At 35.4% G+C, this 13,951-nt stretch overlaps 1 protein-coding gene across 4 annotated transcripts in view; it reads right to left on the bottom strand.

Annotated features, from left to right (window-relative positions):
- Positions 1–3,672: 3,672 nt before the first annotated feature.
- LOC106458428 (PDZ domain-containing protein 4-like) overlaps positions 3,673–13,951 on the bottom strand; it is a 244,386-nt gene continuing 234,107 nt past the window's right edge. For all 4 annotated transcript variants that reach the window (XM_022384644.1, XM_022384643.1, XM_022384645.1 and 1 more), the window contains 5 exons: positions 10,888–10,986; positions 8,065–8,127; positions 6,785–6,883; positions 6,138–6,212; positions 3,673–5,960 (listed from right to left, as the gene is read on the bottom strand). In XM_022384644.1, the coding sequence (XP_022240352.1) occupies positions 4,230–5,960; positions 6,138–6,212; positions 6,785–6,883; positions 8,065–8,127; positions 10,888–10,986 (2,067 nt within the window). In that variant the 3' untranslated portion in view covers positions 3,673–4,229. The remainder of the gene's footprint in view (positions 5,961–6,137; positions 6,213–6,784; positions 6,884–8,064; positions 8,128–10,887; positions 10,987–13,951) is intronic.

Raw genomic sequence — 13,951 nt, 5'->3', positions numbered from 1 at the left:
TAATATGGGACTGATTATTTGATGTTCTTATGAACACGATTAATATGGGACTGATTATTTGATGTTCTTATGAACACGATTAATATGGGAATGATTATTTGATGTTCTTATGAACACGATTAATATGGGACTGATTATATGATGTTCTTATGAACACCCATATAATCAGTCCCATATTAATCATGTTTTATGAACAAGATTACTATTAAACAGACGTTATTGTTTTTCATTTACACGTCTTACTTGGGATATTCTTCCGCAGTTCACTCAGTTGTAATTGAATAGAATTAATTAGTTTTCGGTAATTACAGGATAAACAACAACGATACAACCAGGCAACACTAATCCTTATCATGCTTGAGACGTACACTTGTATTACAAGTGCTATTAGAGTAATAAAAGTTCCCACGAGATAAGCCAAAATTTAAGAGCAAAGGTGAAGGTAGGGGGGGGGGCAAATAAAGTACTTTGCGGACAGAATTTGTTCTCAACATACCTACACTTACAGATATAGTTCTTTTCAGCAACCTTTCATTTCCGTTCACAAAGTTAACATTTCCGATGTCGTCACAGTTGAATACGCTCATTTATGGATGTTTTCTGGTGGGACAACTACGAACTTACAATCTAAGGGTTGATTCCACGTGGTGGACACAGCAGATAGCTCCATGTGGCTTTGCTCTAAAAACGAACACGTACTTGTTTATGGGCTTCTAATAAAGTAACTCTAGTATTTTCTTTAGACGTAGGTGATAATATACATCTTAATCAAAGAAAAAAGCAAATTAATGCAGAAGAGTACGCACAAAATGTTGATATTAGAAACTTTTTTTATTTAATTTAAGGTTTGCATAGCCCCTGATTATCTTATATACAGAATAAAAGAAGCATATTCTTTTGGTCCAACAATTAAGTCTGTAATTTTGACGAGCTAAGTGAATAAAGTGGAGCATTCCGTATCAAGTCAACATCCAGATATGTAGTAACGTTATTTTTTTCTTAGAACACGCTGTTTGTTAGTTTTTAATGTCTATCTCGTGTTACATAGTGTTCATAAAGATCTTTTTATACGTATCAGAAGACGTCGATAAAATCAACAGGGGATGTTTTTGATTTACATTAAAGTGCTATTAGTGATAGTTTAAATAACGACTTTCTATTTAAGGAACCAGTCAAATTAAACACAATAAATTTTGAATGATAATATTTGAATCACTCTAACTAAAAATCCCAAGAACTGTTGTTTATTGGGAATCAACTAAACCAACTATCCAAGGTAAATATTATACTTAAACAAACATAAAAATGTCTTGAAGGACAACCAGAAGAACTTTCCACTACAGTATTTTTGGATTGCCATTATTATTTTTTAATGATATTATCAACCTTATGCATATGTGCAAATTAGCCACGATGATGTAACAGTTTTGGAAAAGTGTTTCATCAAAGAACTTCATAAGTTCTTCACACAAGTGTTCTTAGTATGTGAAGTGTGTTTCCGTTTCCAATGTTCTGCTTTAAAAATTTTAAGTGATCTTATACAAGGGCCCTTAAATATATAAGGTCGTTTTAAATACAACTCAAACAACTCCTTAAATAGCAATTTATCTTCCTCTATCATTTTTTAGGGTAAAATCACAACTTAACCATAGAAAAGAAATAATGCTTTTAATTCGCAACTGAAAAACAGGTGTGGTTTACAATTATTTCTATGAAACCCAATATATTTGTTAGCGGGCGTGGCATGGCCAGGTGGTTAGGGCGATCGACTCGCAATCTGCGGGTTCGAATACCCGTCCCACCAAACATGCTCGCACTTTTAGTCGTGGGGGCGTTATAATGTGACGGTCAATCCCACTATTCGTTGTTAAAAGAGTAGCCCAAGAGTTGGCGGTGGGTGGTGAAGTCTAGCTGCCTTCCCTCTAGTCTTTCACTGCTAAATTAGGATCGGCTAGCGCAGATAGTCTTCGTGTAGCTTTGCGCGAAATTAAAAAAAAACAATTATTTGTTGGTACATACTAATGATCAGATCACATATATATATTAATACAGGACTACTTTATACCAAATATTAATCCAAACAGATTACCACATTATTTGGAATATTTACCTCTCGATCAGCATACTTCGTAGAGTCTGTTGTTGTTGTTGTTTTACTTTTTGCGAAGATTTCTAATATTTTTGGTCAAAACAATTTTCTTTATTTTCTTGAATTTTTATCCTAAATTTTTGGCGTGAGCTGATAGACTTAAAACATTATTCGCAACAAAACATAATTTGAAATATTTTGTAACCCCAATAAAACAAAACAAGAAGCTAGCGTCGAAAATTTATTACTCTACTTTAGAAGCTTCTTCTTGACACATTTTAAATGAATGTACTGAATTTATTGTGCTTCTCAATAAACTATTTAAACACACACATTCCATTTCAGAGCATTTAAACACACACATTCCATTTCAGAGCATGCATTCCGCCCGAAGCTAACGTAAAAAAAAGGAAAAAGAAAAAAAAAAAGACCGGGTCAGCTGTGGTGGGAATGTAATAAACATACAATTATATATAATATGTAAAAGTTATACAAAAATACACAGAAAATATGCTTCTACCGTATGGTAAACAATGGCCATTCTATTTTAGGAGCAAACCAGCGCCACCTACTTTTTTAGTTATTTCATAGACAATACACTGAATATACATGATTAAATTCTTTAAGAAAAGTCAACCAAAACCTATTGCGACTTTAATACAGATTACAGAACTTTATAGGAATTTTAATGTGTGTACAAAATTATTCCGTGTGTTTTTTATGACATGTTGGAGGTCAAGTATTTATGACCTATAACAGATACAACAGAATCGCAAGAATAAAGTTAATAGTGAATCTGTAATAAATAATACTATAGAAACTGAATAATAATGAAATAAATGATATATAATTTTAGCTTTACGTCTTAAGTGACGTTAATGAATCCCACCCAGTTTTTCGGGCTGTACATTCATTTTGTATTTTCTCCTCAAGTACGATACATAGATTGTAAAAGAGTATAACTATATTAACTCTCAGGTGTTTGGTATTTTCAATATCGCTGGTTCTTATATAACACATGGGCTTAAATGCCCCAAGGTTCAGCCCCAATTTAGAACTTTTCACTAGAGAGAGAAAGAAATGACAACTAATTAGTAGTATCCATCACCTACTCTAACCGAACAGAAACTTGTCGTGGATCGAATCTCCGACCTTCCAATTTGCAACTCAGCCCTGTATAATCGCATGTATAATTTGTTGCAATGCTGTCTGATTTTTAATAACATACGAAAAATAAAAAAGGCGAATCCTTGCAAACTGTTTTCATATTGGTTTATTTTATTTTGCGTGTGTATGTATGAGCGGCCATGATTTTCATATTAATATTAGATTACCAATCTTTCATCCCTAGGGAATGTATAGTTTATCAATTGAAAGTCATCAGTAACGAGTGTTATTATTACTGTAGAAAATGAATGACTTTATCAGTGCGTGCAATAAAATCAAGAACGTCAATGACTAGATTAACCTTGTAGTAGCGGACGTTCTAACACTGTAGCATGAGATGTCACTGATTGGAGGATCATTGTCCTCATTATGGAAATCTACGTTATTCAAAAACAAAAACAATCCACACCATAAGATTAATGAATTTTCGAAAATTTATTTACAGATACTGTTTATAAATAATTATTAGGTAGCATATACTACTACTTCTGTGCCTCGTCTCGGTTGTTACAGAACTCCCCAAAAATTAAAACTGCTTTTACATCAGACAAAACGACGTAAGTTGTGTTGTCAGGAAATGTTCACAAAAATTAAAATCTTTTAAGCATAAAGGAACAACAAGGAAACCTAAATCACCATTTAAATACTTAGTTGATAAATCAGCCTTCTTTTCGTGATTATATGTATCATTTCAAAACTTGGAAATGCCGTTCTAGCCCAGCAGACTTTTATCATATCCACCATTATACGGTAAAAACGTGTACCAACACACGTATTTTTTCACGGAATAATCACGTACTGTTGAAAACATCTGGTTTATAAAACTCTGAATGTTACATATAATTTACCGAAAAAAATAGTCGTTCAAGAATCTAATACAACAAGGAATTTTGGTAAAATTTTGGTCATCAATCCCTATCATATAACTGTCCTGTACAAAAAGCGCACATATACAACACTATATACACCACTTTCACACTGTTGTAACCGAAAACAGTCCAAATGGCTTGACCCCTCCAGTCTGACCTTTACTACCGTGAGCCAATACCTCCTGGACGGTTGTGAAATTATCCACTCCAGCTTTACTCTTCTTTCTAGTCTGCTTCTTTTGAGAAAGTTCGATTATATTTATCTCTTTTTTAGTTTCATTTAATTGTTGACCGCCTTCTTTCTCCTCAGCTTGCTCTTTAACAGAACCCATCTTAGCACGCATCATCATTTCTCGCCGTTTTCGGTCACGTGCTCTTTCCAGATGGCGTTTTCTATCTTCTTTAGACCAATAACGACCGATCTTGAGCTCGCTCATGGCATCATCATCAGTAGTAACCCCACAACGTTCTTCATTTATCTTCATGGCTCGTTCCTTCAGCAGCTTGTTTCTTACAGGCCTACGAGTAATGTATCTTGTTCCATCAGCTCTTCGTTTCACCTTCCACTCCATCTTCACTTCTTCGTCTTCTTTTACAGTACTGAGGGTCATGTTCTTGCAGAGACTGCTAAGGTAGCTATTTGTGGACATCGACGCCTGAGGTTTTGAGCCAAGTGGACAGCGTGGGTCAAGAATATCTTTCTTCTTCTGCTGTTTTTGTGCCAAAGCTTGACGGAACAGTTGTTGTTGCAGTAAGATCGTGTGCTGAAGATTCTGCTCGTTGGTGTACATAGTCGTAGAAGGATAGAATGTAACATAGTTCTGATTCTTTTCTATGTGTTCGATATGTTTAGGAAGAGGTCGCTGTCCACTGGGTGTGACCTTACTCACCATCCTCCTATTGCCACTTCGAGAGAGTGTTGAAGGTGGTTTGGGAGAATCACATTTCTGTAAAGATTCTCTGTCACTTTGAAGTACAGTGCGACAACACTGGCGACAGCTGTCACAACTGAAGATACTGGCAACATCAGACTCTTGAAGCTGTGTGCTTTTATCTTCCATTTTGGGCGCAATTAGGGACATCACGGAGCCATGATGACTGTTCTGCCGGTAAGCAAGGGGCATAGGGTTCAATTCTAGAGTCAAATGAGTACTGCGCGAGCTCTCGCCAGTGTTGTAAGCGCTAGAGCTGTCACCGCTAGAACCCCAACTAGTAACTCTCAATTTCTGATTCTGAGATGTGGTTTTTACCCATCTCTCAACGGACTCTTTCTTCCCTACAGTTGGCCGATTTCGACTCTCAGGAAGTAGTTTTGGATCTTCTAAGTTGGAATAAATTTGCTCATTGGAAAATCGTACCTTTTGTTCTTTCGAATGGCGAGTGACAAGAGATTCGCATTCTAACTGAATACTTTTCATCTCTTGATTTAACAGAGCCATCTCGCGGTCCAGGCTGGAATCAGACTGAATACGTAGGAAATCTTCATTTTGGTGAATATCTACTAAACTGGTTGTGCTAGTGCTTGCACATTTTAACTCTAATTCTTCTCGAAACTTTTCGCAGTCCTCGGGAGTGATTTCTCCGTCCATGTCGTCTTGCTCGTTAGAATTGACACTATTCTTAGACATATCTATCTCACGCTTCACTCCCAGAGGGCGCGTGGTACCCATACTTCCTGTTGAACCGGCATACTCGTTCTCTGCTACCTCGTGCTCAGAGCTTTCGTCATTCCTGGTACTTTCATCGGTCCTTCCGACTCCGCTGTCTTTCTCATGTTGGTTGAAGCCATTTTCCCCGGTACCCGTGTCCGTTCCTTCATCATCTTCGTTCACCGCCTGCAGAGGGAACAAATAATGAGTGATGTTAGTAGAAAATACAAATTATATTTTAACATATACTCCATCTTAGACAGAGAAAGGAGGAGGTTTTAGAAATACTGACAATTCTTCAGGGTACTGAGAATAACTAAAAACTCTCTTGAACCTGGAGAAGAGACAAATAACACAACGTACCAGTAATACATTCTGATTGCTACAGATTGCAAGAGGATAGTCTTCCGCATGGTCGTCCAATAGGCAGTCTTCCATCTAGAGACACATGAGAAAGAACCAATTACATTTCGGTACAAGGACACAGATTTATCTATACTTATTAAGTACTGATTTGCATATCTATTTTTAAATTCACGTGTAACAATTCGTTATTGCTTTATAGTATCTTTACGCTTCACCATCGTATATTATTAGTTTTTAGTTTTCATAATAATACTTGTTAACGTCTTAAAGAATACAAGTTATTACAGACTACCACTAGCTTGTGATGTACGTAGCAAGTATAACTCAAATTCTCGATCATCACTAAAAATATAATTTCTTTGAAAGAAACATATTTAGCGTTGGAAGATTGGTGCTCTGTTGGCCAGGTAGTCTCTTAAAAAAACGTATCAGTAAAAAAAACTCAATTTCTTTGAAAAACGACTTATACATGTACATTATCTTTCACACTGGTTAAGGACAGCTAAAACACTCTGTATGGTCTTCAGATAAAGAGTCCATCTGTAGTGAATTGGAAAGTGTGTGTGTTTTCACTTGGTTGAAAATCACCTTCACAATCGATTTCTGTTTCCTGAGTGAGTGTGGATAGGTTGTTTTTAACTCACCTGCAGCTGAGGCCTAGCCACTAAGAGAGTGAAGTCTGGTCGGCTTTCAGAAAACAGGAAAATTGCCTGAGCACGGTTGTGAACATCGTTACCATTAATCTGTAAAAAAAAGAAGAAAAAAAATACATTATTTTCACTAACTAAAATAAACTAATATTTGCAATAAAAATCTTGAAGTACATACCACGAATATATCAGGCATAAGAAATGTTATCTAAACAGACACGAATCACAGCAATTATACGCATAATTCTAGGTCTGCCAGTCCCAAAATCATGACCAGCGTCTTTTTTCTTTCTTTAAATAGAAAGGACTTGCTGGACACACACATATATGGGTCGATACAATTTGTTTGTATGATTTTTTTTAATATACCACACTTGTTTGTTTTTATAAGGTGAAATTAAATTATATTACCAAGCTTTTGAAAGCCGTAAGAAGACATAAAACATACAAATTTATAATTACAAATGTTGAATACTTTGAGTCAGTTAACCAAAAGCTTATATAAATAAGCAGAGTAATAATAATAAATTTCTGGATAATTTTTGTTTTCGGTTCATGTCTTGAAACGCAACAAAAACTGGTTTCTGTAATATAAGACCAGAACATTAACGTCACATATGACGTCACCAGATTATGAAAGTTAAAGAACTATTGCTATTAAAAAGAAACGAACAAAAAGAAAACAGAAAGCTGGTATTCAGAATGTGTGTTTAGACAATTTATTCAGATCTAAAGTTCAGCTTAAAGGACTTCACCAATGTTTTTTATGCAAAACGTCATACCGTTGTTGTGACGGGAGATTTTATCACAAAACTTTCTAAACTTGTCCTTGATAGTAAAGTTGGAATCGTTTGTTAAAAATGGATCTCAAAGAGCCGAAAGCCGAAAACGTTGAGGATGAATAACTTTACAAATAGTTTGGTTGTAGTTAAGCACAAAGCTACACAATGGGCTTTCTGTGCTGTGCCTACCACGGGTATCGAAACCCGGTTTTTAGCATTATAAGTCCGCAGACTTACCGCTGTGTCACTGAAGGGAAGGGGGGCTTTCCAGATAGACAGACACGTATATATATTGAATAGCATCTTGTATAGCATCTTGTAGGTTTTGTGACATTATCTGTGGTATCTGGTAGGTTCTGTGACATTATCTGTGGTATCTGGTAGGTTCTGTGACAATATCTGTGGTATCTGGTAGATTCTGTGACATTATCTCTGGTATCTGGTAGATTATGTGACATTATCTGGGATATCTGGAAGGATCTGTGACATTACCTGTAATATTTGGTCTCCGGCCTGGATCCTTCCGTCTCTCCCTGCAATACTATCGGCATCAATCTGTAATAATGAAATATACATACTGTGTGAGAAATCTGACAAAGATAAAAAAGGAAGGCCCTAATAAGTTATTTTAGTACTGCACTCTCGAAATGAAAATGTTTGGTAAGAAGTAGTTCATTTCAATAAAAATAGTTCAATCATCAGATGAAATGAGACGCCATAGTTAGAAAGGATTTAATATGTTAGTGTTTAATTTTGTCCTTAAGAGAAAACATTGAAATTGGCTTTTTCAACTTGATCGTCACCTTATGCAATACATGTGCTAAACGGTTTGGCCAAAGGTCGCTCAGTCTAAGGTATAGCCATTAAAATATTTGGACTGCTTACTATATGGAAAGTAACCCTCCGCAAAAAGAGTTTTGCCCGGCATTTTGAAATGAATAAAACGGGATTGTCTGTCACTTTTATAACGCGCTTACTTGAAAGTATAGAACGTGTTTAATGGCATCTTGGCTTGAACTTCGGAATAATCGATCTGCACTCCGGCAATCCAACCATTTGGTCATGCCTGGACTTGTCCTTAATAAACAGGTGTAATGTCAGTTTTCTTTTAAACCGATGTATAGCAAGACTTTCTATATATATATATATATAGCCCAAAAATCAGTGTGTCTGTCTGTCTGTTATCTAGCTACTCCTAGATCGCTCGGCCAATCTGAACCAAACTTTATGACATGATAGCCTGGAACAAGGGTCGTGCTAATTAGGGTTAACAACCCCCTCCACCCCACATTACTTTAACTTTAACTACATTCATAGATGGCGCCCCGTTCGTACACTAAAAACAAAAAACTTTATTAAATTTTCAATAAAAACATACACAACGTAGGGGAGGAGAGAACACAGACGTCTGATATAGCTCAGAGAATGCGCTAGCACTCCCTCTGGAGAAATGCAAAAAAAATAAAACGGCCACCATTACTGCAATAATACATAAACTCAGCTGAAGTTTTTACTCCAACAGCAACCATACGGCTGATATGAAGAGTCATACTGACTTCCTACTTTGATCCATGAGATTTCAACTTCGGCTCGTAAGACATTTCTGAGGCCAATGACTGTCAATTAATTAATCACATAAAACACTGTGGAAAGACATTAAGAGTTGGGTGTTGAAAGCTGGTAATAAAAAGCACCTCTACCGCCCCTATTTTAGCTGCTGCCCCTTAATACAAAGTCTACCCTGATCATCGCTCGGTGTATACCAAGTTTTAAGTATATACATATTGAGTTCTTAAACCTTATACAAAACTTTTAGTGAGGCAATAATCAATACTGTAATAATATGTTATGTTATAAATAAACTGTGTGAAAGTTAGGATTTTTGTGTTATTTATCATAGCATCCACCCACACATGTTTAAAGTTCATAACCCGGACAAAGGACGGGTACCTCAGCTTGTATTGAATATAATCAAATTACGATCTCGTCTATACTTTTCTGTCGATCTAAGCTGTGAGGTCGTTGGGGAAAATATGGCTTATATCGTTTATTAAAAATTAAGTGTTATATTACTATAATTCAATGTTCGATCCCTGCGGTCGACACGATCTAGATGTTCCATTATGCAGATTTACGCTGAAAAAAACGAATCAAAAAATTAATGATACTGTATCTGATTAAAGTCATCATGTATTTGTAGTCGTGGTTTTTCGTTCAATCACATAATTTTGTTTACATGTGTATTTTTAAGTGCTTAACATGTCTTTTAAACATTAACATGAGAGAAACTGGTTTTTAAGTCGATTACATACTAATTATTACTGGGGCCTAATGTTTGTTTGTTTGTTTGTTTTTGAATTTCGCGCAAAGCTGCACGAGGGCTATCGCTCGACGTACCTAATTCAGCAGTGTAAGACTAGAGGGAAAGCAGCTAGTCATCAGCACACACCGCCAACTCTTGGACTACACTTTTACCAACGAATAGTTGCATTGAGTGTCACATTATAACGCCCCCACGGCTAAAGGGCGAGCATGTTTGGTGGGACGGGGATTCGAACCCGTGACCTGCAGATTGCGAGTCGAGCTCTCTAACCACCTGGCCATGCCGGGCCTGGGGCCTAATGTAAGTTCATTAGAGAAATGGAACGAATTCCAAAAAGAAACGGCAGTTCATAGAGTAATAATATAATTAGAAACTTTTACGGTTAAAAAAATCACTATTGCAAGAAACATATGAACCACATTAGTTTTATTACATGAAAAGCAGAATAAAGAGAAAAAAGTTACATACTGTCTGCTTTTGTATAAGTATACAACTAAGTTATAACACAGCCCAGTTTCTGTGACGTAAGTGTGTGGTATTTACTTATCTGATATGCAAGTACATTAGTTGCAAAAAAAGACGGTTGAAGTATTTACTACACATTTTTGATGTTCACAAAATTTGATATCCTTTTCTGAGTATCTCGTTATGTCGAAACTTTGTTTGAGATTGGTTGGGTTGAACGATTATGTAAACTTCAAATTGTTTTTATGCGATTTCGTAATATGAACACTTAATATTTTTTTGGCATGTTGGCATAATATATTTTTAACGTCATAATCTTATCTTTATGTAAACAGATTTTGATATAAACACTGAAAACTTTAAGAAGGTTAGACAGAAACACAGTACAGTGCAACAAGTTCTAAAATGGAAAATTATTAATTATACAAATATATGTTTCTTAAAAAAGCAAATTTATTCACAAAATTCTATATTAACTTTCATATCATTAAAAAAATCAAAATTACAAATAAGAAAAAATTACGTACCTCACTTATAAATATGTCTGTTTCTACTTCCTCTGTTGATTCATAGCAAAGTGTTAGGCCTAACTTTTCTTGACTCCCAGAACGATGCAATGTCACTTCCTGCAAAATATTTACTGTTAAAAACTGAAAATGTTTAGTTGTAATTAATTCTAAAATAACTTTGGGTTTATTTCAGTTATTTTAATTTATGATAGATTAGCTTAGCAGGAAACAATCTCAAGAAACTGTCAAACGATACCATTAAGAATAAACGAATGCTTTGTTTTGGTAATGTAGTTGCTATCGAGTTCCCGCCATCCAATTCAACGAATGAAAAACCAAAAACTATAAATTTACACTTAAAATCATTACTTGGTGCAAAGAATGTCTTCGGAAACCTACATAATACTCCAAGCTTTTATAAAACAGTTCGTAAATATGAAGAAGTAATGTCTAAAACAATAATCTTTTTTCTTTTCTTTTTTTGAGTGTTAAGATATACGTAAATGCTTTATTTTCTTGTTTTCTGAAGTTCCCTGATGGGTTAGCGGTAACTTCATTGACTTACCAACGCTAAAATCCGGCGGTCGAGTCCCTGCTATGGACAGAGGGCAGATAACCAATTGTATAGCTTTACTCTATAAAAACAAGTATTATTGAAAGCGTTTCTAGCTTTAGGGATAATAAGTGCTACTGTTTCAATATATATGTCTGTGACTTACAATAAAATCTTCAGTTTTTCACAACTCAGTTGCAGATTTTGGTGTTGTCTGTACGAAAAGTTCCAGGACCTTCTCGAACATATACATTTTTGCATATTGTTCTAAAATATGAGATTCATTTAACCAAAAGTTATTTCACTTCATTTAGGAGTGTTCAGTTGCCTTCATAGAACTTGTATGTTTTAATACACAATTGAAGTTTACCTAACTATCTAAAACAAATGAAAAACATGTAAGCAAAGATATTTAACGTAAAAAAAAATAAAGAATCACAAGAAAAATCAAGCAAACCGTGTGAAAGAACACACTGAAACATTGAAGTTAATAACATAAAATCTAGCACACGCTTTTGCCTAATTTGCTAACAAATTATTCTTAATATGACTGTAAATCACTTATTTTTGTTTAAACAATATCGTTAAGTCTTTACTTTTTATAACTTTTTAAACTATTGCAATGTCTCTCATGTATGTGTGTGTATATATATATATATTTATCTGTGCGTGTGTGAAACTTCGTCCAACCATGAAGAATGAAAGAAAAGAACGGCATTTCTCACGCTCTCTCTGTTTCTCGTGCTTCGTCTCATGACCTGACAACAAATCACGATTAGAAAGTCGAATTTCCATACAATGGCAATGAGGCTGTTTACCTGTTAAGTGTGTATCAGAACACATTGACCAATTCCGCTCAATTGTCTATATTGTGGTTAACTCCCTTAACCCGATGGTTATCGCTGAAGTCAGAAAAAATGAGCTTATTGCTAACTAACCTAAGAATGCTGAAGTAGCGTTCGTCGTGCTGGTTGTTACTTGTTGGAAGTGAGTAATTAATTACTTATAATCCTCCACTAACTCCTGTTTGTTGTGGCTCCACTGGGTTTTGTTACACACAGTCTCTTTCGTTATGACTGACTTCAGGAACTTTGTCGAATGCACAGTTCTTAGTGCATATTATGTATGACTTTTAAAAATGCTCCTTAATTCACAACCGATGATAAGGACCCCTTCATTTCTCAAACCTGTATTTCTATTTAACCACCTTACGTGCAAAGGTAGTTATACTGAAAAAACCATAAACCTAAAGTTTTCCTATCGAGAAAGCCAAAATAATTCATAAACACGATCCCACTAACCAGAAAACAACAAACTAATATCATTCATTGGACAAAAACTAATCGGTTATGCAAGGGCATTACGCCGTCCAACCGCGTGATTGCGTTTATAATGTGTGTGTGTGTGTTATGTATGTGTGCACGAGACCTGTTAATATATCTAACATAAATGCAAGCACGCTCAACTTGCCTATACTGAAACGCAAACGCTCACAGGTCTTTATTCAAATTAATAACTTAGACGATTTAACTGTGTAAGTAACCCAACCCCCACAGATTTTTCAAGTAATCTATAATCGGAATGGATATATTAGTGAACTGAGAAAAAAGTTTAACTAAAACATTAATTAAATTACGAGAAATCGACTACCTTACTTAGCTTCGTCTTCGTGAATGGGTTTTTCTCAATACTTTATTTCTGGGTAAACGAGCCTGTATGCACCATTCAATTATGATTACTGTCAGTTTCTCTAAAAGTTTTTCAAAGTTATCGAATTTTTCATTAGTTTAAATGGTCTATTGAAACCGCTGGTTGAGAGCGAGTGCCGGAGGCCTGAGCTGTCAGATGACTGCTATTTTTCTGCTCAAATAGTAAAGAAAACTGCTACCTGGAAACCGAATTAATGGAAGACGAAAAGCGTCAAAACGTTTCATTTACCAAAGCTTTTAACAGAGCATGCAACGAAGGGAAAAACACTTCTCATGATTAGCATTTGAAATAGCGGAAAGTACAGATTCCAAGACCTTATCTTTATGCTAATAAGACGACTGGAAAAGAATTTCCTAACGAAATACCTTCGGATAGTCGACCTCGAACGTCTTTAGGAGACGACATTCTTGACAATAAGACAGATAACAAACCTGACGGAAGGCTTAAGTGGTGCGTCAGTGGAGTAGAATAACTCTTTACCATTTCAATTCGAGGAGGAATTTTGTGGATGTCATTACGGAGAACTGCTTCTTATTCTGAATGTTTGCATGAAACTGGGGGGAGGGTGTGATTTACAAAAATAAAAAAACACTTCTACTCTGATTTTCCTATACTTCCCATCGAGTTTCCGCAACAATGGTTTGGAGGGCACGTTAAATCTAAGAAAAACTAGTGATTCTGCTTCATTGCTTTTCAATTTTTTTTTAGAATGAGCCTTGTTATATAAACTAATTCTGTTTCAAATTAATCTAAATAGCATCAGGCAAATGTCAAAAGTAATAATTTTTATAGTCTTGGCGATAAATGTTGTGTTTGTTT

Source organism: Limulus polyphemus, unplaced genomic scaffold (assembly GCF_000517525.1).
Source record: "Limulus polyphemus unplaced genomic scaffold, Limulus_polyphemus-2.1.2 Scaffold462, whole genome shotgun sequence".
NCBI lineage: Eukaryota > Metazoa > Arthropoda > Merostomata > Xiphosura > Limulidae > Limulus > Limulus polyphemus.
Note: the sequence above shows the minus strand (reverse complement) of the source record. Positions and strands in the feature narration are given on the sequence as shown.